The sequence below is a fragment of the Pseudophryne corroboree genome, chromosome 2 (genome assembly GCF_028390025.1).
Source record: "Pseudophryne corroboree isolate aPseCor3 chromosome 2, aPseCor3.hap2, whole genome shotgun sequence".
NCBI lineage: Eukaryota > Metazoa > Chordata > Amphibia > Anura > Myobatrachidae > Pseudophryne > Pseudophryne corroboree.
The window spans coordinates 538,070,503-538,094,584 of record NC_086445.1 but is presented as its reverse complement, the minus strand read 5'-3'; the positions used below and the strand labels follow the sequence as shown (position 1 = coordinate 538,094,584).

The following is a 24,082-nucleotide window of genomic DNA, read 5'->3' as shown; positions in this document are numbered from 1 at the left end:
GTGTACTTTGTGGAGGCAATTGCTGCTGGTCAATGTCTCCGCGGAGGAATTGATTATAATTCATTTTAATGAACATCATCTTCTCCACATTTTCTGGATGTAACCTCGTACGCCGATTGCTGACAAGGTGAGCGGCGGCACTAAACACTCTTTCGGAGTACACACTTGTGGGAGGGCAACTTAGGTAGAATAAAGCCAGTTTGTGCAAGGGCCTCCAAATTGCCTCTTTTTCCTGCCAGTATAAGTACGGACTGTGTGACGTGCCTACTTGGATGCGGTCACTCATATAATCCTCCACCATTCTATCAATGTTGAGAGAATCATATGCAGTGACAGTAGACGACATGTCCGTAATCGTTGTCAGGTCCTTCAGTCCGGACCAGATGTCAGCATCAGCAGTCGCTCCAGACTGCCCTGCATCACCGCCAGCGGGTGGGCTCGGAATTCTGAGCCTTTTCCTCGCACCCCCAGTTGCGGGAGAATGTGAAGGAGGAGATGTTGATAGGTCGCGTTCCGCTTGACTTGACAATTTTGTCACCAGCAGGTCTTTCAACCCCAGCAGACCTGTGTCTGCCGGAAAGAGAGATCCAAGGTAGGCTTTAAATCTAGCATCGAGCACGGTGGCCAAAATGTAGTGCTCTGATTTCAACAGATTGACCACCCGTGAATCCTTGTTAAGCGAATTAAGGGCTGCATCCACAAGTCCCACATGCCTAGCGGAATCGCTCCCTTTTAGCTCCTTCTTCAATGCCTCCAGCTTCTTCTGCAAAAGCCTGATGAGGGGAATGACCTGACTCAGGCTGGCAGTGTCTGAACTGACTTCACGTGTGGCAAGTTCAAAGGGCATCAGAACCTTGCACAACGTTGAAATCATTCTCCACTGCACTTGAGACAGGTGCATTCCATCTCCTATATCGTGCTCAATTGTATAGGCTTGAATGGCCTTTTGCTGCTCCTCCAACCTCTGAAGCATATAGAGGGTTGAATTCCACCTCGTTACCACTTCTTGCTTCAGATGATGGCAGGGCAGGTTCAGTAGTTTTTGGTGGTGCTCCAGTCTTCTGTACGTGGTGCCTGTACGCCGAAAGTGTCCCACAATTTTTCTGGCCACCGACAGCATCTCTTGCACGCCCCTGTCGTTTTTTAAAAAATTCTGCACCACCAAATTCAAGGTATGTGCAAAACATGGGACGTGCTGGAATTTGCCCATATTTAATGCACACACAATATTGCTGGCGTTGTCCGATGCCACAAATCCACAGGAGAGTCCAATTGGGGTAAGCCATTCCGCGATGATCTTCCTCAGTTGCCGTAAGAGGTTTTCAGCTGTGTGCGTATTCTGGAAAGCGGTGATACAAAGCGTAGCCTGCCTAGGAAAGAGTTGGCGTTTGCGAGATGCTGCTACTGGTGCCGCTGCTGCTGTTCTTGCGGCGGGAGTCCATACATCTACCCAGTGGGCTGTCACAGTCATATAGTCCTGACCCTGCCCTGCTCCACTTGTCCACATGTCCGTGGTTAAGTGGACATTGGGTACAACTGCATTTTTTAGGAGACTGGTGAGTCTTTTTCTGACGTCCGTGTACATTCTCGGTATCGCCTGCCTAGAGAAGTGGAACCTAGATGGTATTTGGTAACGGGGGCACACTGCCTCAATAAATTGTCTAGTTCCCTGTGAACTAACGGCGGATACCGGACGCACGTCTAACACCAACATAGTTGTCAAGGACTCAGTTATCCGCTTTGCAGTAGGATGACTGCTGTGATATTTCATCTTCCTCGCAAAGGACTGTTGAACAGTCAATTGCTTACTGGAAGTAGTACAAGTGGGCTTACGACTTCCCCTCTGGGATGACCATCGACTCCCAGCGGCAACAACAGCAGCGCCAGCAGCAGTAGGCGTTACACGCAAGGATGCATCGGAGGAATCCCAGGCAGGAGAGGACTCGTCAGACTTGCCAGTGACATGGCCTGCAGGACTATTGGCATTCCTGGGGAAGGAGGAAATTGACACTGAGGGAGTTGGTGGGGTGGTTTGCGTGAGCTTGGTTACAAGAGGAAGGGATTTACTGGTCAGTGGACTGCTTCCGCTGTCACCCAAAGTTTTTGAACTTGTCACTGACTTATTATGAATGCGCTGCAGGTGACGTATAAGGGAGGATGTTCCGAGGTGGTTAACGTCCTTACCCCTACTTATTACAGCTTGACAAAGGGAACACACGGCTTGACACCTGTTGTCCGCATTTCTGGTGAAATACCTCCACACCGAAGAGCTGATTTTTTTGGTATTTTCACCTGGCATGTCAACGGCCATATTCCTCCCACGGACAACAGGTGTCTCCCCGGGTGCCTGACTTAAACAAACCACCTCACCATCAGAATCCTCCTGGTCAATTTCCTCCCCAGCGCCAGCAACACCCATATCCTCCTCATCCTGGTGTACTTCAACACTGACATCTTCAATCTGACTATCAGGAACTGGACTGCGGGTGCTCCTTCCAGCACTTGCAGGGGGCGTGCAAATGGTGGAAGGCGCATGCTCTTCACGTCCAGTGTTGGGAAGGTCAGGCATCGCAACCGACACAATTGGACTCTCCTTGTGGATTTGGGATTTCAAAGAACGCACAGTTCTTTGCGGTGCTTTTGCCAGCTTGAGTCTTTTCAGTTTTCTAGCGAGAGGCTGAGTGCTTCCATCCTCATGTGAAGCTGAACCACTAGCCATGAACATAGGCCAGGGCCTCAGCCGTTCCTTGCCACTCCGTGTGGTAAATGGCATATTGGCAAGTTTACGCTTCTCCTCCGACAATTTTATTTTAGGTTTTGGAGTCCTTTTTTTACTGATATTTGGTGTTTTGGTTTTGACATGCTCTGTACTATGCCATTGGGCATCGGCCTTGGCAGACGACGTTGCTGGCATTTCATCGTCTCGGCCATGACTAGTGGCAGCAGCTTCAGCACGAGGTGGAAGTGGATCTTGATCTTTCCCTAATTTTGGAACCTCAACATTTTTGTTCTCCATATTTTAATAGGCACAACTAAAAGGCACCTCAGGTAAACAATGGAGATGGATGGATTGGATACTAGTATACAATTATGGACGGGCTGCCGAGTGCCGACACAGAGGTAGCCACAGCCGTGAACTACCGCACTGTACTGTGTCTGCTGCTAATATATAGACTGGTTGATAAAGAGATAGTATACTCGTAACTAGTATGTATGTATAAAGAAAGAAAAAAAAACCACGGTTAGGTCACTGGTATATACAATTATGGACGGGCTGCGGAGTGCCGACACAGAGGTAGCCACAGCCGTGAACTACCGCACTGTACTGTGTCTGCTGCTAATATAGACTGGTTGATAAAGAGATAGTATACTACTAATATTATATACTGGTGGTCAGGTCACTGGTCACTAGTCACACTGGCAGTGGCACTCCTGCAGCAAAAGTGTGCACTGTTTAATTTTAATATAATATTATGTACTCCTGGCTCCTGCTATAACCTATAACTGGCACTGCAGTAGTGCTCCCCAGTCTCCCCCACAATTATAAGCTGTGTGAGCTGAGCAGTCAGACAGATATATAATATATATAGATGATGCAGCACACTGGCCTGAGCCTGAGCAGTGCACACAGATATGGTATGTGACTGAGTCACTGTGTGCTGTGTATCGCTTTTTTCAGGCAGAGAACGGATTATAAATAAAAGTGGTGGTCACTGGTCACTATCAGCAAAACTCTGCACTGTACACACTACTGAGTACTCCTAATGCTCCCCAAAATTAGTAAATCAAGTGTCTCTCTAATCTATTCTAATTCTAAACGGAGAGGACGCCAGCCACGTCCTCTCCCTATCAATCTCAATGCACGTGTGAAAATGGCGGCGACGCGCGGCTCCTTATATAGAATCCGAGTCTCGCGATAGAATCCGAGCCTCGCGAGAATCCGACAGCGTCATGATGACGTTCGGGCGCGCTCGGGTTAACCGAGCAAGGCGGGAAGATCCGAGTCGCTCGGACCCGTGAAAAAAAACATGAAGTTCTGGCGGGTTCGGATTCAGAGAAACCGAACCCGCTCATCTCTATTTGGAATCCAGGGTAAGACTCATACCAGCCACACCAATCACACCGTACAACTCGTGATAACTATACCCAGTTAACAGTATGAACAATAACTGAGCCTCTCTCAACAGATGGCTCATACAATAACCCTTTAGTTAAGCAATAACTATATACATGTATTGCAGAGAGTCTGCACTTGGGACGGGCTCCCAGCATCCACTACGGACTACGAGAAATAGAATTACCGGTGAGTAAATTCTTATTTTCTCTGACGTCCTAGTGGATGTTGGGTACTCCGTAAGGACCATGGGGATTATACCAAAGCTCCCAAACGGGCGGGAGAGTGCGGATGACTCTGCAGCACCGAATGAGCAAGCTCAAGGTCCTCCTCAGCCAGGGTATCAAACTTGTAGAATTTTGCAAAAGTGTTTGAACCCGACCAAGTAGCAGCTCGGCAAAGTTGTAAAGCCGAGACCCCTCGGGCAGCCGCCCAAGAATAGCCCACCTTCCTCGTGGAATGGGCTTTTACTGATTTAGGATGCGGCAGTCCAGCCGCAGAATGTGCAAGCTGAATCGTGCTACAGATCCAGCGAGCAATAGTCTGCTTTGAAGCAGGAGCACCCAGCTTGTTGGGTGCATGCAGGATAAATAGCGAGTCAGTTTTTCTGACTCTAGCCGTCCTGGAAACAAAGTTTCAGGGCCCGGACTACGTCCAGCAACTTGGAATCCTCCAAGTCCCTAGTAGCCGCAGGCACCACAATAGGTTGGTTCAAATGAAACGATGATACCACCTTAGGGAGAAATTGGGGACGAGTCCTCCATTCTGCCCTTTCCATATGGAAGATCAGATATGGGCTTTTACATGACAAAGCCGCCAATTCTGACACATGCCTAGTCCAAGCTAAGGCCAAAAGCATGACCACTTTCCACGTGAGATATTTTAGCTCCACGGTCTTAAGTGGCTCAAACCAGTGGGATTTTAGGAATCCAACACACGTTAAGATCCCAAGGTGCCACTGGAGGCACAAAAGGGGCTGAATATGCAGCACCCCTGTAACAACGTCCGAACTTCAGGCAGTGAAGCCAGTTACTTTTGAGAGAGAAAGGGATAGGGCCGAAATCTTGGCCTTTATGGATCCTAATTTTAGGCCCATAGTCACTCCTGACTGTAGGAAGTGCAGGAATCGACCCCCCTGGAATTCCTCTGTAGGGCCTTCCCGGACACACACCAAGCAACCTATTTTCGCCATATACAGTGAAAAAGTCTTGCTGTCACGTCTTTCCTAGCCTTTATCAGCGTAGGAATAACTGCATCCGGAATGCCCTTTTCCGCTAGGATCCGGCGTTCAACCGCCATGCCGTCCAACGCAGCCGCGGTAAGTCTTGGATCAGACAGGGTCCCTGTTGCAACATGTCCTGACTGAGAGGCAGAGGCCATAGGTCCTCTGAGAGCATTTCTTGCAGTTCCGGGTACCGAGTCCTTCTTGGCCAATCCGGAGCAAAGAATATTGTTCACACTCCTCCGTTTATTACAATTCTCAGCCCTTGGGTCTGAGAGGAAGAGGAGGGAATATATAGACCGACTGGAACACCCACGGTGTTACTAGTGCGACCACAGCTATCGCCTGAGAGTCCCTTGACCCAGCGTAAAACCTTTTTTATCTTTTTATTGAGGTGGGACGCCATGTAGTCCACCTGAGGCAGTTTCCATCAATTTGCAAAACTGCGTGAAGACTTCCTGATGAAGTCACCACTTTCCCGGGTGGAGGTCGTGTCCACTCCCGGAATGAACACTGCTGACAGTGCGCTTACTTGATTCTCCGCCCAGCGAAGAATTCTGGTGGCTTCTACCCTCGCCACCATGCTCCTTGTGCCGCCCTGGCGGTTTACATGAGCCCCTGCGGTCTGACTGGATCAGAACCGGTTGGTCGCGAAGCAGGAACTCCGCTTGACTTAGGGCGTTGTATATGGCCCTTAGTTCCAGGATATTGATGTGAAGGCAAGTCTGTTGGCTTGACCACAAACCTTGGAATTTTCTTCCCTGTGTAACTGCCCCCCACCCCCGGAGGCTTGCATCCGTGGTCACCAGGACCCAGTCCTGAATGCCGAATCTGCGGCCCTCGAGAAGGTGAGCACTCCGCAGCCACCACAGTAGAGACACCCTGGCCCTGGGGGATAGGGTGATTAACCGATGCATCTGAAGATGTGATCCGGACCACTTGTCCAGTAAGTTCCATTGTCCTTGCATGGAACCAGCCGAAGGGGATGGCCTCGTATGATGCCATCATCCTTCCCAGGACTCGAGTGCAGTGAAGCACTGACACCTGTTTTGGTTTTCAATAGATTCCTGACCAGTGTCATGAGCTCCTGAGCTCTCTCTATCGGGAGATAAACCCTCTTCTGGTCTGTGTCTAGGATCATGCCTAGGCGAGGCAGATGAGCTGTAGGAACCAACTGCGACTTCGGAATATATAGAATCCAGTCGTGTTGCCGTTTCACTTCCAGAGAAGGTGATACGCTGTCCAGCAACTGCTCTCTTGATCTCGCTTTTATGAGGAGATCATCCAAGTATGTGATAATAGTGACACCTTGCTTCCGCAGGAGCACCATCATATCCGCCATTACCTTGGTGAAATTGGTAATGACAATCCCGTACCGCAATTCTGAGGTACGCCTGATGAGGTGGATAAATGGGGACACGAAGGTATGCATCCCTTATGTCCCGATTCATTTCAGGCTTGCAATGACCGCTCTTAGCGATTCCATCTTGAACCTGAACCTTTTCAGGTATATGTTCAGGGATTTTAATTCAATATGGGTCTAACCGAACCGTCTGGTTTCGGGATTATAACATGGTCGAATAATAACACCCTCTTGTTGAAGGAGGGGACCCTTGACCACCACCTGTTGAAGATACAATTTACGAATTGCAGTTAACACTGGCTCCCTCTCTTGGGGGGAAGCCCGCCGGGTCCTCGGTGAGGGGGCATCTTCTCACAGTCCAGCCTGTATCCCTGCGATACAATTTCTATTGCCCAGGGATCTAACAGGGAGTGAACCCACTTGTGGCTGAACTTACGAAGGCGTGTCCCCACCGGGCCTAGCTCCGCCTGTGGAGCCCCAGCGACATGCGGTGGATTTTTGTAGAGGCCGGGGAGGACTTCTGTTCCTGGGGACTAGCTGTGTTGTACAGCTTCTTTCCTCTGCCCCCGGCTCTGACAAGAAAGGACGCACGTCAGACTTTCTTGTTTCTTTATTCGAAAAGCTGCATTTAATAATGTCGTGCTTTCCTAGGCTGTGCAGGAATATAAGGCAAAATATCAGAATTACCAGCTATAGCTGTGGAGAACAGGCACGAGAACCTTTCTCCACACAATCCTCAGCCTTCCATATGCCTCTTAAGTCGGCATCATCTGTCCAATGTATATTCTACAGGACACGTCAAGCAGAAATCGACATAGCTTTTGTCTCTATGACCCAGTATACTCATGTCCCTTTGGGCATGCTTTATAATTATATATCTATCACTTAAGACAGCATCTTAAAATATTTATATGCATACTAGGGTCTCAATCTCTGCTGATAAGGTACCTGTCCACGCTGCCACAGCGCTATAAACCCATGCCGACACAATCGCCGGTCTGGGTAGTATACTAGAATGTGCACACTATCTGCAGGATCCCTGAGAATAGCTAGTGCAAACAGGACACCCAAGGGGAAGATTCTCAACACATCCTGGCCCTAGTGGGGAAAGGATACAGCCTGAGAATTCTCTTGTGGGAAGCTGCCGTCTCTTGTCTGGAGATTCCTGCTCTTTTTCCTCATGAGAGGAGGGAAATTTACCTCAGCATTCTTCCCCTTAACATGTGTACTCTCGTGTCAGGGACAGATGAGTCATCAGTGATATGCAAATCATCTTTTATTCCAATAATCATATATTGAATATCTTTTAGCCCTCTTGGCTGTAACTTTGCATTATCGTAGTTGACAGTGGAGTTAAACTCTGTGTCGATACTTTGTTATTTTGGATAGTGAACATAGAGAGACTCTGAAGGACTCTGTGACATAGGGACAGACCAGGGAAGATTTCCTTTCTGTTCCCTAACCTTTTGTGCAATAATTTTACCTCAGCACTTACACATATCCAAACAGGTGTCGGCGTTGTTGACGGAGACACCCTCCCACACACTTATCCGCTCTATCACCTCTTTAGAGGAGCCGTTTACCTCAGACATGTCGACACACGCGTACCGACACACCACACACACAGGGGATGCTCTATTTGAAGACAGTTCCCCCACCAGGCCCTTTGGAGAGACAGAGAGAGAGTATGCCAGCACACACCACAGCGCTATATAATACAGGGATGTACACTATACTGAGTGATTTTTCCCCTATAGCAGCTTATATACACAGCTTTGCGCCTAAATTTATGTCCCCCCCCCTCTCTTTTTTACCCTTTGTGTACCAGGATACTGCAGGGGAGAGCCTGGGGAGCTTCCTTCCAGCTGAGCTGTGAAGAGAAAATGGCGCCGGTGTGCTGTTTTATGTACTTTAATGGCGGGGGTTAATGCACATATACAGTTTATCAGACTGTATTATGTGCTTTTCACCAAGTAAGGTAATCTAATTGCTGCCCAGGGCGCCCCCCCCCCCCCCCCCAGCGCCCTGCACCCATCAGTGACCGGAGTGTGTGGTGTGCTAAGGGAGCAATGGCGCACAGCTGCAGTGCTGTGCGCTACCTTAATGAAGACCGGAGTCTTCAGCCGCCGATTTTCAACTTCTCTTCGTTCTTCTGGCTCTGCAAGGGGGACGGCGGCGCGGCTCCGGGACCGGACGACCGAGGACTGGGCCTGTGTTCGATCCCTCTGGAGCTAATGGTGTCCAGTAGCCTTAGAAGCCCAAGCTAGCTGCAAGCAGGTAGGTTCGCTTCTCTCCCCTCAGTCCCACGTAGCAGTGAGTCTGTTGCCAGCAGATCTCACTGAAAATAAAAAACCTAACAAATACTTTCTTTTCTAGGAAGCTCAGGAGAGCCCCTAGGGTGCATCCAGCTCTGGCCGGGCACAGATACTGAGGTCTGGAGGAGGGGCATAGAGGGAGGAGCCAGTGCACACCAGATATAGTACCTAATCTTTCTTTTAAGAGTGCCCAGTCTCCTGCGGAGCCCGTCTATACCCCATGGTCCTTACGGAGTACCCAGCATCCACTAGGACGTCAGAGAAAGTCAGTTGGGAGTCTGTTTTTTCCTATCTAATAGACAGGAAAAAATAGACTCCCAACCGACTTTTCAAACATTTGAATCTCCCCCTAAATGTTACTTCAATGCTGATTGGTTGCCATGGGCAACATCACCACTGACTCTCTTCTCTATTTTTACTGCTTCATATTTATCTATTATGCATTATTTGTCTCCCCTCATCATTTTCTAGTCTTACTAGTTTACTCCTTTAACAGTGTTTTCCGTAATGGAGATCTAATGACCCCACCTGTCAGGGTTGTTATACCCCTAAGCATCCAGAAAGAGTGGGAGCTGGTCCTAACCCTGCTGACTGAAAAGGCCCATCTCTACAGTGGAGCTGTTAGAAAGTAAGTGTAGTATATGGCCACAAAATAGGGAGTGTGTGTCTTCAGTCTATGTTCTGATCCCTATGTCTGGTGCATGTAACTCTCTCCAGGTTGTGCACTCTAGATGGAGTCTCTATCTCATGTGGAGCAGAGCTGGTGTCTGGTGAATATTATGTTGCTGTTGGGTCAGAGAAATATAAATGCCTCCCATATGAAGAACTCCTCACTCCACCTGGAAGAAACAAGTACAGCACTTACACAATTTCTCCATATTCTCCAAAATGTTCCTTCCTGTTATATTTTCTCTCTCTAATAAGAATTTTCATCATGGTATACTTTTATTGGTTAAACCTGAGCCATCTTATGTGTGCTTTAGGAATCGCCCTGGTGTAAAGCGCAGGATTCCAAAAGTTACGGTAAGCAGATGGAGGGAGAGAGGGAGAGGGAGAAATTCCTTGGGTGTATTTTGTTTTTTTAATGATGGCTTACTGTGGCAGTGAGACTGAAATATATTAAAATAATTTGTTGGATCACAAGCGATGAAGAAATATACCGATGCTCAGTAGACCTGCTGAAGGCACTATGGCCAGGTAAGTGTCTCTCTGATCTGTAATTGACTGGTCTCATCATGCAGGTTACAGGAAGGAATTTTAAAGTATACTAGTTAGGATCCCGGCAGTCGGAATATCGGCACTGGGATCCCCAGCGCCGTTACAGCTATTCCCACTCCTGGGTGTCCACGACACCCAAGGTGTTGGAATAGAACCTGTGGCGAGCGCAGCGAGCCCGTAAGGGGCTTTGTTGCATTCACCACCCTGCTGGCATTCTGGTGGTTGGGATCCCGTCGTCTGTATCCTGACCGCCAGGATCCCGACCGCCGGGATCCCGTACCCAACCCGTAATGACAGCAGAAAGAACTTCCTGTTTCCAGAAAGAAACGGTGCTATTAGGAATTGAGTACCTGGAACTCAGGGGAGTATGCGACCACTGGGAAGTTCCAGTACTCACCGGTAAAGCTGCAGCTTGGTTTGAGGTTGGCAGCAACTCGTGCTCTACCCCTGACTCCGTTACCCCTCTTAGTGGTCGAATGGTGCCTGCGGTGCTAAAGTTCTTATGCCCACGGCAGCTGCGTTTGAATGGGTAAATTAGGTCCACCCAAACTCCGATGCCCCCCCTGGTCTTAGCAAGTGACAAGGCACCACCCGAGACTGCGAGTAAGGGGAACACTAACTAACCCTGCAACACCAATGCACGAGTGATAATGAGACCAACAATGGTTTTAAATGTTATAAGCAAATAAACAGTGAGAGCAACAATGCTCAGGGATGTTAAAGATATAAATATATACAAAGAACTGTTAGCGTGGATACTCCACAAAAACCTGAACATGGGGTGGCAAGATCTGGTCAAGAATCGATCAGGCAAAGTCTCCAGGTCACAGCACAACACAGGCAGGATCTCCAACGAGCTGACAGGGACCAGGAACAGGTTTGCAGGAAGCTAACCAGGAACATACAGGTACAAAACCCTACTTCTATCACCAGCTCTGGATGCAGGGCCAGCTGAGTAATAAAGGAAGCACGCCCCAATCAGGATAGCTGGAAGCCAGGCACAAGGTAATGGCCTAATAACTGACAGGTGAGACTGAACACATAGGAAACAGGCTGCAATTACACAGACGGCCAACAACAGTACTCAAAACAAGAACATGAGAAATCCTGGCATGCAAACAGAAATATAACATAAAATACATGAGCAAAATGCAAACAGGAATGAGTCACTGCCGTGGCTCATAACAGGTGCACATTTCCTGTACCATTGAGTACTATCAGATAATAAAAGCACTGATTACAAGCATCCTCTTTTGTGACTATATGACCTCTATTTTGGGCTATATCAGTTGGGTGTTGGAAACTAGGCTGTCTTTTAATATAAATCAACCATTGCACAGGATTGTTTGGACCATCAGTGACATTTCTTTGTAGCCATAACTAGGGTCATTTTTTACTTACTAACTCTGGTTATTGTTTCATGCCACGAGACAAATACTGTGTATACATTTATGTTGTTTCTTTCTTAATGAAAAAAAAAAATGTTTAGCACACACATCTGTGGCAGAGTATGACAAGCATGTGCATGATAAATGAATTTATGTTAGCTATCTAATGTCGTAGTTGTACATAGGTGTTTGGAAATGTTGCTATACATACATATTTACAATCAAATTGGCCATTAATCAAAATCGCCATTAAGAGTAGTGATTCACATTCTTTTTGATAAGGATCTTGTCTCTGTTATTGTGCTGTGGAGGTTTCCTTAGGACTAAAATTGTAAATGTCAAATTCACTTCTTGGCACAAAAATGAATGTATTAGACTGACCTGGTGGTACTCTGTTGTAAAAATGTACAAGTTTCAAAGAATAAATAACAATACAGTTTCAAAGAACAAAGAACAATAACAAATGGCTAAAATCATTAAAAGCTAAATCTAGATAAAACCACTTCCTCGTTTTAACTGCAGATTACTATAATAAGAATAATAAACATAACAAGCCAATTTATGTATGGCTCTCTTATTTTTTAGGCTGGTAAAGTATATAGTGTTTCACAAGATGGAGTCAGTGACTCTGCTCTTAATGAGTCTCCAACTCAAGTAAGTAAGGTTCATTTTAATGGGTTTGAAATATAAAGTGTGTGGATTTTTGTGGGCTATGGATAGCTGTAATGCATTATCTACATTCTTTATTATTCAGGTTGACAGTCGCAGGGTTCATTCCACAGGTACAGCTCTGAATTTGTCTAGTGCCAAACAGCCAGCCAGAGAAGAGGATTCTGTCTTCTATGCCAAGCCAGTCAGGGTACGTCCAACCCGCAAACATAGGCCCAACCAGGAAGACACCAGAGGTAAGTACCTTCTTAGTTGGCACTATAATATGGCACAATCATGTTAAACTGTTCATTATAGCCCTGTCTTATTTGCATTTTATGTTTATATTGTATATTGTCATTACCAGTGTTTGAAGTGGGGCGATATACAGCAGTATAGCATACTGCCACTTCGAGCACTGCAGCCTGATATATCAAAGGTAATCAGGACAGCGGATAGCAGCAGTGACACTAGTACTCCCTGCATTGGGCTCCAGCAGCCAGCACACCTCCTCTCCCAGTGTCTGCGCCTCCTCCCTCCTTACGCAGATGCGCCCTTCCCCGGATGATGCTGCTGATCTCACCAGCCCCACCGTCAAGGCCTCTCCGCAGCCATCTGTCCATGCAAGTTGTGACTGTGAGGACCCAAGAGAGAGGCTGAAGCAGGGGCATGGTGCAGTGCACAGGGCAGCGCCAGGTGTGCTGAGAGTCTGAGGATATCCTGAGAAGGGAGAGCTGCATCCGGGATCCTGGTTTCTAGGAATTCTATTATTGATTAGCAGTTTTCCTGCACAGCTGTGAAGCTGACTCAAAGCTGTGCAGACTGTTGGAAGCACCCCTCAGTGCATTCATTTCTACACTGAGCGTTTGCCAGGAATGCTGACAATTGTCTTTAGTGCCACCCTGGTCCATAGACCCGCCAACACGGGGACCTGAGACCGCGTCCTCCATCCACTATGTCTTGACGCATGGACAGGAGAATGGCACAGGGGAGGTGAGAGGGATCTTTTTACACTTGAAGCCTTCAGCTGTCCCTGCCCACTTGCCTGGCAGTGAGAATCTCAGGAAATAGAAATCAGCAGCTCTGCTTCTATAGGGAGGGAGAGAGAGGTGTAGTGGTGAGAGAGGGAAGGAGTTGTTTAGGGCTGATTGGGGGATAGGTGCAAATACAGGTCCCAAATCGTGCAGATTAAATTGTATGCAATTGGATTGTGTGCGATTCGGTCGCGTGCGATTGCAACATATTTGCATTTTCCTACAGGCCGCAAGTTATACTAAGATTGATAATGGTTATGGTTATGACTTGTAAATGCAGTATATAACATTGGTACATTTAAAAGGGATTTGCAACTGAGAGTAAGAAAGACGCTCTTTATTACCTCCGTACGCAAACTATGTACTGTTTGGACTTATTCTGTTCCATATCTCAAAAGGAATTATCTAGTGACCCTGTGGAAATGATCACACCATGTAGCTATTAAATATGATCGATACAAAGTTCTCACATTCAAACTTTATTTAAAGTATGCGATACCTAACCAGATTATACAGGTTTACAAGAGAGACCCTAAGGGCATACTTGTGGCAGGACAATGACTCCAGGGGACAAAAGGCCAGAAAAGTGACATATGGGATGTTGAGTACTTGGGATGTCCTGACCCTTCCCCCTATGAATGATGACCATTAATGTAGCCTGTTTACAGTTGTAATGTCATAGCCTTGTCCATTGAGAAATGTATAAAACTGTATAGGGCTGTCCATGAGTATGTAATTGGCGGTGCTTATACTTTATGATTATGGAATAAATAGCTCTTGGTGCTTTGGAACCACACGATCGGATTGGACTACATAATTTGCGACTATGTACACGACTTTAACACAGAGAAGGAGGGAGTGAGAGGTGCAGGGGTGATAGGGGGAAGGAGAGGTGTAGGGGTGATACAGGGAAGGAGAGAGTGAGAGGTGCAGGGGTGATAGAGGGAAGCAGAGGTGTAGGGGTGATACAGGGAAGGAGAGAGTGAGAGGTGCAGGGGTGAAAGAGGGAAACAGAGGTGTAGGGGTGATACAGGGAAGGAGAGAGTGAGAGGTGCAGGGGTGATAGAGGGAAGCAGAGGTGTAGGGGTGATACAGGGAAGGAGAGAGTGAGAGGTGCAGGGGTGACAGAGGGAAGGAGAGGTGTAGGGGTGATACAAGGAAGGAGAGAGTGAGAGGTGCAGGGGTGATACAGGGAAGGAGAGGTGTAGGGGTGATACAAGGAAGGAGAGAGTGAGAGGTGCAGGGGTGATACGGGGAAGGAGAGGTGTAGGGGTGATACAGGGAAGGAGAGAGTGAGAGGTGCAGGGGTGACAGAGGGAAGGAGAGGTGTAGGGGTGATACAGGGAAGGAGAGTGTGGGAGGTGCAGGGCTGATAGAGGGAAGGAGAGGTGTAGGGGTGATACAAGGAAGGAGAAAGGGGAAGGTGCAGGGGTGATAGAGGGAAAGAGAGGTGTAGGGGTGATACAGGGAAGGAGGGAGTGAAAGGTGCAGGGGTGATAGAGAGAAGGAGAGGTGTAGGGGCGATACAGGGAATGAGAGGTGCAGGGGTGATAGATGGAAAGAGAGTTATAGGGTGATAGAGGGAAGGAGGGAGTGAAATGTGCAGTATTAAAGAGGAACAGAGGCTATGGGGGGTCATTCCGAGTTTTTCGCTCGTTGCCGATTTTCGGATTTTTAGCACAAAACTTAGTAGATTTACTCACGTCCGAACGAATAATTTTCATAGTTGAAGTGATCGGAGTGTGATTGACAGGAAGTGGGTGTTTCTGGGCGGAAACTGACCGTTTTCTGGGAGTGTGCGGAAAAACGCAGGCGTGCCAGGATAAAACGCAGGAGTGTCTGGAGAAACGGGGGAGTGGCTGGCCGAACGCAGGGCGTGTTTGTGACGTCAAACCAGGAACGAAACGGGCTGAGCTGATCGCAATGTAAGTCTCGAGCTACTCAGAAACTGCTAAGAATTTTCTATTCGCAATTCTGCTAATCTTTTGTTCGCTATTCTGCTAAACTAAGATACACTCCCAGAGGGCGGCGGCCTAGCGTGTGCAATGCTGCTAAAATCTGCTAGCGAGCGAACAACTCGGAATGAGGGCCTATGGGGGTAATTCCAAGTTGATCGCAGCAGGATTTTTGTTAGCAATTGGGCAAAACCATGTGCATTGCAGGGGAGGCAGATATAACATGTGCAGAGAGAGTTAGATTTAGGTGGGGTGTGTTCAATCTGCAATCTAATTTGCAGTGTAAAAATAAAGCAGCCAGTATTTACCCTGCACAGAAACAAAATAACCCACCCAAATCTTACTCTCTCTGCACATGTTATATCTGCCTCCCCTGCAGTGCACATGGTTTTGCCCAATTGCTATCAAAAATCCTGCTGCGATCAACTTGGAATTACCCCCTATGAGAGGTGCAGGGGATAAGTAAGAAAAGGAGGAAGTAAGAGGAGCAGTGGTGGCATGTGAGACATCAAGGAATGGAAAATAAAACAGATATTGGGGAGAGGTGGCTGGACACAGGAGGTAGGGAAGACAAGTTGGGTAACTTTATATAGTATAATAAGGTTTCATTAAACTGTATAGTGTTATAAATTCTCACTTTGACCACTGGTGAAAACATAGTTAAAATCACAAAGCTTATGTGCTGCTGCTGCTGCTGCTGTTGTTTAACCCGCAATGATGCTAATTATTTCTGCAGAAGAAAGGGGCGTATTTAAAGTCAAAGAAACTCGACATGAGCTAGATGGTGCCCAGGAAGTGAAAGAGGATGCATATACACGTGTAGAGGTCCCAGTGGATCAGGTACATGTAACTAATATGATTTATGTAGTCATTAATTTCATCCTGCCATCTACTTTGTGTTCCTTGATATTTTACATTACAAATGTGGACATAGATTTTGGAACAGGGAGTCAAGGAGTGACTCGTCGTACCCACCCTTAAAATATTTGAGAGGCGCCAGTCAATGTACTGGGTCACGGAGCGCAGTACGTCCACCAAATAGGCTTACCACAGGCAGTGTCAGGATGGAGATAATCCCCTTTCCATCTGCCCCACCTCCTCCCTACTCACAGCCCTTCTCCATGCAGCTCCAGGGCTCTCCTTCACCCTACACCCACATCCAGCACCTACTGTGTGCTGGCCCCTCTTCTGGGACCAGCCCTGTGCCCTTCTCACCTCCCACTTCATATGTTCCTTCTCTCTCCTCCAAGGATCGTCTTTTTGTATCGGCTCAATGGGCAGTTGCCCAAAGGTCCCTGGAGTATAAGGGTCCAAGGCTGATAGCTGAGCATCCCCATTTTCCAGGGGTACCAGATTTTTGAAAATCAGCCCTGGGGAATTGGAGATATCCGACTTCAAAGCAGTGGTCCCCATCCAAGCCTGCTAATTACTCTTTCCAGTCAGATATCTCAGGTTCTGTCTGACTTAGAGTTATTCTAAGGGTATACACCAAAAGCTGGGACTCTCCTCCTTCCTGTGGATACTGGCAGTTTGTCTCTACTATGCCAAGAACCAGATATATCAGCCTTCCAGCAGATGGTCCCTGCTCCAGCTCCACATGTCTGGTATGTAGTTTTATATTTTTATTGGTGGATTGCTCTGGCTCCTAAACTCTGATTCCCAAGTGCCTAGTACCTCCTGAAAGACGAGACTCTAATTTTGTATACCATTTAAAGCTAAGAAATCTATATCCAGGAACTGGAGATATCTGCTGTCAAGCAAGCTGCCCTCCCACCGGAGAATTATGAATATTAAGCCCACTCCACTATCCACCCCTCCCCTGCATATTAAACACCTTCTATCACCCTGGAAGCCATGTACCGGGGCCCCTTCATTCAGCACAATGCCCTCTTCTGCAGTTTGGTGTTCTCCTCCCGCCCCATCTCCCACCATCTGTGCAGTAATCGAGTAATTAGCAGAAATTACTGTTCCAGGTCCTACATGCTGAGTGGAAGATAGAACAACCCCTACCGCCTGCGGGTCATCAAAGCTGCCACTGATAGCACCCCCCCACCCCTAACTGCTGGAGGATGGGTAGGGGCCCCAGTGCATTGCTTTGCTCAAGGGCCTACACTGCTGTTAAGACGGCCCTGTCTCCTCCCCACCCCAGTAGGATAGAAAGAGATATCTATATAAATAGATATCATTGGCTAGACTGGCAGCTGTCACACATATTACATGTAACATTAAGGTATGATATGTTTTACCAGGCCCCTCTATTCTATGTGTGGTCTGCATTGCAGCCCAGGTGCAGCATCCACCACTGATAATGACTAGCAGCTGGGTTAAGTGGAGCCGATACACTTACAACGCTTTGACACTATCTTACCGCGCCACCTCACATATTTCTAATATGCATGATACAGAAAGTAGGATTTTAATTACCTACCGGTAAATCCTTTTCTCGTAGTCCGTAGAGGATGCTGGGGTCCACATTAGTACCATGAGGTATAGATGTGTCCACTAGGAGCCATTGGCACTTTAAGAGTTTGAGAGTGTGGGCTGGCTCAGCCCTCTATGCCCCTCCTACCAGATTCAGTCTAGAAACTGTGCCCGAGGAGACGGACATCTTCGAGAGAAGGATTTATACACAGATAGTGGCGAGATTCATACCAGCTCACACATACAAGGCAAATCAAGCTAATTAGCTTGAAACTCAGCAACCGCTGAAACATCACTTACCAAGTAACAATGCAGTACTTAACTAAAACAAAGTTGTACTGAACCAGATAACCACTGCAGGAACACGAAGCGCTGGGCGGGTGCCCAGCATCCTCTACGGACTACGAGAAAAGGATTTACCAGTAGCCTACAGTAGGTAATTAAAATCCTATTTTCTCTTACGTCCTAGAGGATGCTGGGGTCCACATTATTACAATGGGGAAGTACCAAAGCTCGGGAGGGAGAGCACGGAGGCTCCTGTAGAACTGATTGACCAAACTTCAGGTCCTCAGAGGCCAAGGTATCGAACCTGTAGAACTTTGCAAACGTGTTCGACCCTGACCAAGTAGCCGCTCGGCAGAGTTGTAAAGCCGAGACACCCCGGGCAACCGCACAGGAAGAACCCACCTTACGAGTAGAGTGGGCCTTAACAGATGTAAGACACGGCAAGCCTGCCGTAGAATACGCATGCTGGATAGTGAACCTGATCCAGCGAGAGATTGTCTGCTTAGAAGCAGGACACCCAAGTTTCTTGGGATCATACAGGACAGAGAGTCTGATTTTCTGTGACGAGCAGTACTCTTCGCATAGATTTTTAGAGTCCTTACCACATCTAAGGACTTTGATGAAATTGAGGAGTCAGTCGCAACTGGCACCACAATAGGTTGGTTGATATGAAATGCCGACACAACCTTCGGAAGAAAGTGTTGACGTGTCCGGAGCTCAGCTCTATCTTCATGGAAGATCAAGTATGGGCTTTTACATGACAAAGCCGCCAACTCCGACACACGTCTAGCAGAAGCTAAGGCCAACAAAGTGACAGCCTTCCACGTGAGAAACTTGACCTCAACCTCCTGTAGAGGCTCAAACCAGTCCGACTGGAGGAACTGCAACACCACGTTAAGATCCCATGGCGGCACAACAGGAGGTTGGATGTGCAGAACCCCCTTCAAAAAAGTCTGAACCTCAGCGTGGGCAGCCAACTGTTCTGGAAGAAAATGGATAGGGACGAAATCTGGACCTTTACGGATCCTAACCTCAGGCCCATATCCACACCTGCTTGCAGGAAGAGGAGAAAACGTCCCAGTTGAAACTCCACCATAGGAAACTATTTGGACTGACACCAAGATACATATTTTTTCCAAATACGATGGTAATGTTTAGACGTTACTCCTTTCCTAGCCTGAATCAGGGTAGGAATAACCTTGTTCGGAATGCCCTTCCAAGCTAGTATCTGGGGTTCAACCTCCATGTCGTCAAACGTAGCCATGGTAAGTCTTGATAAGCGAACGGTCCCTGCTGCAGCAGGTCCTCCCGAAGAGGAAGAGGCCTCGGCTCTTCTAGCAGTAGATCCAGAAGATCCGCGTACCAAGACCTTCTTGGCCAGTCTGGAGCAATTAGGATTGCTTGAACCCTTGTTCTCCTTATGAGCTTTAGCACTCTTGGAATGAGTGGGAGTGGTGGAAACATGTACACCGACTGGAACACCCACAGAGTCACTAGGGCGTCCACCGCCACTGCTTGCGGGTCCCTGGAACAATATAGCCGAAGCTTTTTGTTGAGACTAGAGGCCATCATTTATTTTATTTATATATATCATGTCTATTTGAGGTACACCCCAAAGATCTGTTAGCTCCTTGAACACCTCCGGATGGGGACCCCACTCCCCTGGATGGAGATCGTGTCTTCTGAGGAAGTCCGCTTCCCAGTGTCTAACCCCGGAATGAAGATTGCTGACAGCACCAACGTGTGTTTTTCTGCCCAGAGGATGATTCTTGTTACCTCTGACATTGCAGCTCTGCTCTTCGTTCTGCCCTGTCGGTTTATGTAAGACACTGTCGTCACATTGTCCGACTGCACTTGAATGGCCCGATTTCTCAGAAGATGGGTCGCTTGGAGAAGTCCGCTGTAGACAGCTCTTAGTTCCAGAATGTTTATCGGTAGGCCGGCTTCCAGACTTGACCACCTTCCTTGGAAGGTTTCCCCTTGAGTGACTGCGCCCCAGCCTCGGAGACTTGCATCTGTGGATAGAAGGATCCAGTTCTGAATCCTGAACCTGCAACCCTCCAGAAGGTGAGGTAATTTTAGCCACCAGAGGAGTGAAATCCTGGCCTTTGGAGACAGACATATTCTCTGGTGCATGTGTAGATGAGATCCCGACCACTTGTCCAGGAGATCCAGTTGGAAGGACCGAGCATGAAACCTCCCATATTGCAGAGCCTCGTAAGAGGCCACCATCTTCCCCAGAAGGTGAATGCACTGAAGAACCGACACCCGGGTTGGCTTCAGGACATCCCGGACCATTGTTTGTATCACCAACATTTCTCTGACGTCCTAAGTGGATGCTGGGGACTCCGTAAGGACCATGGGGATTAGCGGCTCCGCAGGAGACAGGGCACAAAAGTAAAAGCTTTAGGATCAGGTGGTGTGCACTGGCTCCTCCCCCTATGACCCTCCTCCAAGCCTCAGTTAGGTTTTTGTGCCCGGACGAGAAGGGTGCAATCTAGGTGGCTCTCCTAAAGAGCTGCTTAGAGTAAAAGTTTTATTAGGTTTTTTATTTTCAGTGAGTCCTGCTGGCAACAGGCTCACTGCAACGAGGGACTTAGGGGAGAAGAAGTGAACTCACCTGCGTGCAGGATGGATTGGCTTCTTAGGCTACTGGACACTAGCTCCAGAGGGACGATCACAGGTACAGCCTGGATGGGTCACCGGAGCCGCGCCGCCGACCCCTTGCAGATGCTGAAGAGAGAAGAGGTCCAGAAATCGGCGGCTGAAGACTTCCCAGTCTTCTTAAGGTAGCGCACAGCACTGCAGCTGTGCGCCATTGCTCTCAGCACACTTCACACCAACGGTCACTGAGGGTGCAGGGCGCTGGGGGGGGCGCCCTGGGCAGCAATGAAAGTACCTATGCTGGCTAAATATACATCACATATAGCCTCTGGGGCTATATGGATGTATTTAACCCCTGCCAGGTTGTCAGAAAAACGGGAGAAGAAGCCCGCCGAAAAGGGGGCGGGGCCTATTCTCCTCAGCACACAGCGCCATTTTCCCTCACAGAACTGCTGGTGGGAAGGCTCCCAGGCACTGCACTACAGAAACAGGGTTAAAACAGAGAGGGGGGGCATTTTTGTGGCGATATTATTACATATTAAGATGCTATAAGGGAAAACACTTATATAAGGTTGTCCCTGTAAAATTATAGCGTTTTGGTGTGTGCTGGCAAACTCTCCCTCTGTCTCCCCAAAGGGCTAGTGGGGTCCTGTCCTCTATCAGAGCATTCCCTGTGTGTGTGCTGTGTGTCGGTACGTGTGTGTCGACATGTATGAGGACGATGTTGGTGAGGAGGCGGAGCAATTGCCTGTAATGGTGATGTCACTCTCTAGGGAGTCGACACCGGAATGGATGGCTTATTTAGGGAATTACGTGATAATGTCAACACGCTGCAAGGTCGGTTGACGACATGAGACGGCCGGCAAACCAATTAGTACCTGTCCAGGCGTCTCAAACACCGTCAGGGGCTTTAAAACGCCCATTACCTCAGTCGGTCGACACAGACACAGACACGGACACTGACTCCAGTGTCGACGGTGAAGAAACAAACGTATTTTCCATTAGGGCCACACGTTACATGTTAAGGGCAATGAAGGAGGTGTTACATATTTCTGATACTACAAGTACCACAAAAAAGGGTATTATGTGGGTGTGAAAAAACTACCTGTAGTTTTTCCTGAATCAGATAAATTAAATGAAGTGTGTGATGATGCGTGGGTTTCCCCCGATAGAAAATTATTGGCGTTATACCCTTTTCCGCCAGAAGTTAGGGCGCGTTGGGAAACACCCCCTAGGGTGGATAAGGCGCTCACACGCTTATCAAAACAAGTGGCGTTACCGTCTCCAGATACGGCCGCCCTCAAGGAGCCAGCTAATAGGAGGCTGGAAAATATCCTAAAAAGTATATACACACATACTGGTGTTATACTGCGACCAGCGATCGCCTCAGCCTGGATGTGCAGCGCTGGGGTGGCTTGGTCGGATTCCCTGACTGAAAATATTGATACCCTTGACAGGGACAGTATTTTATTGACTATAGAGCATTTAAAGGATGCATTACTATATATGAGAGATGCACAGAGGGATATTTGCACTCTGGCATCAAGAGTAAATGCGATGTCCATGTCTGCCAGAAGATGTTTATGGACACGACAGTGGTCAGGTGATGCAGATTCCAAACGGCACATGGAAGTATTGCCGTATAAAGAAAAAGACACCGTCTTTCAGCCTCAGTCCTTTCGTCCCCATAAGGGCAAGCGGGCAAAAGGCCAGTCATATCTGCCCAGGGGTAGAGGAAAGGGAAGAAGACTGCAGCAGGCAGCCCCTTCCCAGGAACAGAAGCCCTCCACCGCTTCTGCCAAGTCCTCAGCATGACGCTGGGGCCGTACAAGCGGACTCAAAGGCGGTGGGGGGTCGTCTCAAGAGTTTCAGCGTGCAGTGGGCTCACTCGCAAGTGGACCTCTGGATCCTACAAGTAGTATCCCAGGGGTACAGATTGGAAATTCGAGACGTCTCCCCCTCGCAGGTTCCTGAAGTCTGCTGTACCAACGTCTCCCTCCGACAGGGAGGCAGTATTGGAAACAATTCACAAGCTGTATTCCCAGCAGGTGATAATCAAAGTACCCCTCCTACAACAAGGAAAGGGGTATTATTCCACACTATTTGTGGTACTGAAGCCAGACGGCTCGGTGAGATCTATTCTAAATCTGAAATCTTTGAACACTTACATACAAAGGTTCAAATCAAGATGGAGTCACTCAGAGCAGTGATAGCGAACCAGGAAGAAGGGGACTATATGGTGTCCCTGGACATCAAGGATGCTTACCTCCATGTCCCAAATTGCCCTTCTCACCAAGGGTACCTCAGGTTCGTGGTACAGAACTGTCACTATCAGTTTCAGACGCTGCCGTTTGGATTGTCCACGGCACCACGGGTCTTTACCAAGGTAATGGCCGAAATGATGATTCTTCTTCAAAGAAAAGGCGTCTTAATTATCCCTTACTTGGACGATCTCCTGATAAGGGCAAGGTCCAGAGAACAGTTGGAGGTCGGAGTAGCACTATCTCAAGTAGTTCTACGACAGCACGGATGGATTCTAAATATTCCAAAATCGCAGCTGATTCCGACGACACGTCTGCTGTTCCTAGGGATGATTCTGGACACAGTCCAGAAAAAGGTGTTTCTCCCGGAGGAGAAAGCCAGGGAGTTATCCGAGCTAGTTAGGAACCTCCTAGAACCAGGCCAAGTGTCAGTGCATCAATGCACAAGAGTCCTGGGAAAAATGGTGGCTTCTTACGAAGCGATTCCATTCGGCAGATTTCACGCAAGAATTTTTCAGTGGGATCTGCTGGACGAATGGTCCGGATCGCATCTTCAGATGCATCAGCGGATAATCCTGTCTCCAAGGACAAGGGTGTCTCTTCTGTGGTGGCTGCAGAGTGCTCATCTACTAGAGGGCAGCAGATTCGGCATTCAGGACTGGGTCCTGGTGACCACGGATGCCAGCCTGAGAGGCTGGGGAGCAGTCACACAGGGAAGAAATTTCCAAGGAGTGTGGTCAAGTCTGGAGACTTCTCTCCACATAAATATACTGGAGCTAAGGGCAAGTTACAATGCTCTGAGCCTAGGAAGACCTCTGCTTCAAAGTCAACTGGTGCTGATCCAGTCGGACAACATCACGGCAGTCGCCCACGTAAACAGACAGGGCGGCACAAGAAGCAGGAGGGCAATGGCAGCAAGGATTCTTCGCTGGGCGAAAAATCATGTGATAACACTGTCAGCGGTGTTCATTCCGGGAGTGGACAACTGGGAAGCAGACTTCCTCAGCAGGCACGACCTCCACCCGGGAGAGTGGGGACTTCATCGGGAAGTCTTCCACATGATTGTGAACCGTTGGGAAAGACCAAAGGTGGACATGATGGCGTCCCGTCTGAACAAAAAACTGGACAGGTATTGCGCCAGGTCAAGAGACCCTCAGACAATAGCTGGGACGCTCTGGTAACACCGTGGGTGTACCAGTCGGTGTATGTGTTCCCTCCTCTGCCTCTCATACCCAAGGTACTGAGAATTATAAG

At 48.2% G+C, this 24,082-nt stretch overlaps 1 protein-coding gene across 1 annotated transcript in view; it reads left to right on the top strand.

Moving 5' to 3' along the window:
• Positions 1 to 24,082, top strand: part of DCDC2B (doublecortin domain containing 2B) — a 94,110-nt gene that overhangs the window by 33,087 nt on the left and 36,941 nt on the right. Inside the window, exons 4-9 of the mRNA XM_063954243.1 lie at positions 9,511 to 9,642; positions 9,732 to 9,866; positions 9,998 to 10,037; positions 12,206 to 12,274; positions 12,375 to 12,525; positions 15,994 to 16,097. Of these exons, the coding sequence (XP_063810313.1) occupies positions 9,511 to 9,642; positions 9,732 to 9,866; positions 9,998 to 10,037; positions 12,206 to 12,274; positions 12,375 to 12,525; positions 15,994 to 16,097 (631 nt within the window). The remainder of the gene's footprint in view (positions 1 to 9,510; positions 9,643 to 9,731; positions 9,867 to 9,997; positions 10,038 to 12,205; positions 12,275 to 12,374; positions 12,526 to 15,993; positions 16,098 to 24,082) is intronic.